At 43.8% G+C, this 4,364-nt stretch overlaps 1 protein-coding gene across 1 annotated transcript; it reads right to left on the bottom strand.

Annotated features, from left to right (window-relative positions):
* Positions 1-1,481: 1,481 nt before the first annotated feature.
* FANCF (FA complementation group F) lies at positions 1,482-2,555 on the bottom strand (the record flags this gene model as incomplete). Its single annotated transcript, XM_084239957.1, has 1 exon — positions 1,482-2,555. One exon carries the CDS (start codon positions 2,553-2,555, stop codon positions 1,482-1,484), a length of 1,074 nt encoding a protein of 357 aa, XP_084096083.1.
* Between the last annotated feature and the right edge of the window lie 1,809 nt (positions 2,556-4,364).

Below are 4,364 nucleotides of genomic sequence, written 5' to 3'. Positions count from 1 at the left end.
TAGGGAAATAAATTTCCGAACTGACATTCTCTAAAACTAGTTGCCCGGGTAGAACTTTTCATTATGCTAGTTATCTAAAAAGACTTTCATGTGATTAACAGAAGATTTTGCCTTTCTTCTTGCATTAAGGCTAATGTAGTCTACTAGATAGTCCGCATGGAATACAGTCAAAGAATTCAGACCACAATTAATTGATGGTCATCTAAAGAACTTATAACTTGCTAGTGAAAGATTACTCCAGATTCTATTGTAGACTACAAAAATTTACATGATTACACAGCTTTTTGCTCTAATGTTCTAATTCTATTTCTAGAATTAAATTTCAAAATATCAAAGTTTTCCAAAAGAAACTTGCTACCGATTAACTTGGATCTGGACAAAAATAGCAAAGTTAGATTCCCCTAATACAAAGGCATAAATCGATCTTACTTTGGTGATTGGGAGTCATTTTGCCAGTTGAGAAAAACCTGGGTAAATTCACAAAATTAGCTTCCTACACACACCAAATAAGTATTTTAAACATTCCTAATAGGGCAGCCACCAAGGGAAAAACAAGGAAATTGAACTAAAATCTGGATTTTCTAATTCAGAAATTTTTGTTTATCATCAAATGCTAATATTCAAAGACATTTGTATTTACTACACTATTTTTTTTTTCCTTATTCTTAAGTCCATACTTTAAAGTTTGGTCTTTCAAAGAGTAGAATTTGCAGAAATGAGCAACAAACTTTCTAAATAACACAATTTGAATATATGTTGAGACTGGCTAGTTAAAACTCTAGGTTAACAAGGCCAAATGCAGGGTTTAAATTCCAAATAGGCCAGTAAGTTTTGGTTTCTTGGCTACTTGGAGGGGGACCCACAAAAGTTAACTATACCGACAGAAAGTGTCTTGTTTATAACTTTACAGCTGCTTTTGAAAAACTGATCACTCGGTGTTCTTAGACATGAGCATTCTAAAAACCAACTTTTAATTCCATAGTTTTAAGTAGGATAATTTCAGTGTTACCTCCTCTTTCCAGAAAGTTCATGATGCTAGAAGCCAGTGACTATATTTATAATTGTATAATAAGCCCCTCAATATTAATACCTAAAATAGGGCCTCCCTGGTGGCATAGGGGTTAAGTCTCAGCGCAATCAAGCTATCATAACCAGCCACTGCAGCATAGACCTCCCCTGGCTCGCCAGCTGCACCCCTCAACCAGGTATTTCAGTAAGGCTGCCTGTTCTGCTCCCCACTGTCTCTGGTGAATCCTCACACACCCCCACCCACTTCTGGCCTACACCCAATTTCTTGTATGAATAACTAAATCTTAAAAAAATAAAACCCTAAAATTATTGTACTTGGACACACAGAAGCAGAGATTTGGTGAGAAAACTGGAATTTTAATTTTATAAATCATATATTCAAGTTATCAGAACATTGTCCATAGAAAATGGGAGCTGAGACCTAAAATGTTTGTCTTTGGCTAAACGCAATTTTATGCACCACTCCCCAGAGCTAACAACAGGTCTGTCCAGATGCTAAGACCAGGAACTTCAAAATCTCCATCCTGCGCCTTGCAGGACTCCAGGGCCTTCACAGCTTGATCTCTCAGAGGTGGAGGGGCCTGACAGAGGCTTTGAAACCTTCCAAACAACTCCTCCCAGGAGACATCTTGGGACTCTACTCCAACCCAAATGCCTTTCTGAAGGTCGTATTGCAGGAGTCGACCCCAGTCTGTTAGGAGGGCTAGATAGGCCCGGGAGAAGTCTGGGTGGCAGCCGGCCACTGAAGTTAAGAGCCCGACTGGGAGGTTGCGGCAAACGGTCGTCACGATATCAGACTTCCCCAGAAGCCAATGGACCAACTCTTGAGCCCCCTCTCCAGAGATTTTGGGGTCGCCCAGTTCCAATTCCTCTTCCTGGGGCCGGGGAGATGGCGGCAGCAACAGAGCGGCCGCTATAACTTTCAGAAAGCTGTCCCGCGGCAAGCGCTCCCACAGGCTGCTGAGAAACCTGCTGGGGCCCTGCGCGTCCGCCGCCCGCACCTCCCGCAGACGCTCCAGCAGCAGCTCCGCCTGGGTCCTCGTCAGGGAGTCCTGAAGGGCCGGGCTCTCCCCACACCCGCTGCGGCGCAGCAAGCACACGGCGGCCCGGCGGCGGACGAGGCGGGCCAGGCTGTCCTGGAGCGTCTCCTCATCACTGCCCCGGTCGCCAGGCCCGGGGAAGAGCTGCCGCAGCAGGCAGTGATAGGCGGCATCCCCGAGGGCCCGGTTCTCCAGCAGGCGCAGAGACAACAGGAGGTCGCAGCGTCCCAAGGCCTGGAAGTTCGTCAGCCCCGGAACCAGAGCCGGGTCGAAGCTGCCCTCCCGCTTCCACTGGCTTCGCAGCCGCCGCTCCAGCACGGGGCGGATGCGGACTTGGTGGCCAAAGCGTCCGTGGACGTGGCGCAGATAGCGAGCCCACTGAAAAGCCCTGCGCACGGTCGGCGCGTCCCAGGAGCTGACGTGAGTAGTGCGGGCCACGGCCAGCACCTGCGAGAAGTGCTCCAGCTGCTGCAGGAGCGTCTCCATGGGGGCGCGCGAGGCTTTACTTCCGCGTTCGCCTGGAGGTGGCGGCTCCCTGCGTGCCATTGGTACGTCCGCCAAACGATACGCCTCTCGACAATGCTATTGGGCAAAGTTCCTGTCAATCTGACAGCAACTTCAATCCGGGCACCCTGATTCTGGGAAATTTAAACGGGGTAAGCGCGGACGCTTTTACTTTCGTCTTTGTTTTGGGGGGGGGGGGGCGATTAATGTAGGGCAACCTAACGCCCATTCCTGGAGCCACGCGTTAGATGCTATTAGTCACAAACTCTTCTGCTTCCATTCGTTTGGGAAATAATCCCTACTAGAAATGTCTTTCTTTTTTTTTTTTTTTTTTTTTGAGAAAATCTGTGTAGCGTTTCATAAGTGGGTAACGCCAGAGAGGGCGGTTCACATATAACCTTGTAAGATGCGCTGTTACCTATTAAGTGATACTTTTACTTTAATTCAGTTTAGTAAAAATATACTTACTTCCAATTAACACCAATCACTATAGTAAATTCTGGGCCTTCATGTTCTTTCATTATTAAAATTGAAGTCCAGCTTAACAGAAACAAACAAAAACTGCAAGATTGTTACTCCATTAAAAATTTTAAAGGAAATTAAAATTTTACTTCAAATGACATTTCTTATTTTCATAACTTCCACCGCAAAATATCCTCGTTGATTCTTATTTTACACAACTAATTGAGAAATGTCAGTAAGAACATAGTACAAAAATAAATGACTGAAAATTGTGGAGAGAGGGAAGAGGAAAAACGACCCAATTCTAGAGCATCATCTGACTTATTCTTTTATGCAATCAGCATTTATTTGCCAGCTTCTAGTAATTTCTGTTGGGTGCAGTGAGATTGTACCTACATACCATATTACTTGCTGTTCAGTAGTAAGCCTATCAATTAAAGCATTTCCTAAAGATAAAAAATTTTCAGAAGTGGCCCGGAGAGAGCCTCCTCAGTGGCACAGCAGTTGAGCGCACAGCAGTGTATTTCGTCAGTCTGCCTGTTCTGCTCCCTGCTCTGGCTCTGGTGAATTCTCTCACCCTCTGCACTTCTGACTGTACCCAGTGCTTGTATAAATAAATAAATCGTTCTTTAAAAAAAAAAAAAAAAAGTGGCCAGGAGAATGAAATCTGGTCAGTTAGGCCTAAGTAATTTGGAGAATACTTTTCTTAATCTTTAGAGTTGGTAGAGCATGTATGTAGACCAATATGAAGAGATAGTCATAATAGAATGTGGAGTATGTAAGGACTGATTATCAGGCATGTTCTAGAGATTGTGTCTTCCTCTTGAGAAGTGTTACTTTTTTAATTTTTTAATTTTAATTTTTTTATTTTATTTGTTTGTTTGTTTGTTTGTTTGTTTGTTTATTTATTTATTTATTTTGTGGGACCCTCGCCTGCGGCCCGGGAACGAACCTGTGCTGCAGAGGCTGCGGGCAACCTCACAGCCCAGAGCTCAACTGCTGCACCACCAGGGGAGGCCCGACAAGTTATGTTTTTATATGAAACTGCTGGTTATCCTTTTCCCAGAGCTAAGATCATCTAAATAAAATAGATGGATTAAGACAGTACACAGTCTAGCTCTTTTTAGGGTTATAACCCAAGATAGTCCTATTTTTTCCCCCTGTATAATTTATTTTCTGTGCTTTCAGCTAAATGCACCCAACTAATACAAGCCCTTTAGAAAACTGTGTGGTACATCTAAACACTCAATAAGCTTTGGCTTTTTGCTATTGCTTATTATGTAAATATACATCTTCCCATGTCTTTACCAAATTCCACTCCTCCCAAAT

Source organism: Talpa europaea (assembly GCF_964194135.1).
Source record: "Talpa europaea genome assembly, chromosome: 1".
NCBI classification, from domain to species: domain Eukaryota; kingdom Metazoa; phylum Chordata; class Mammalia; order Eulipotyphla; family Talpidae; genus Talpa; species Talpa europaea.
The sequence above is the reverse complement of the archived record's forward strand: the minus strand, read 5'-3'. Positions and strand labels throughout refer to the sequence as shown.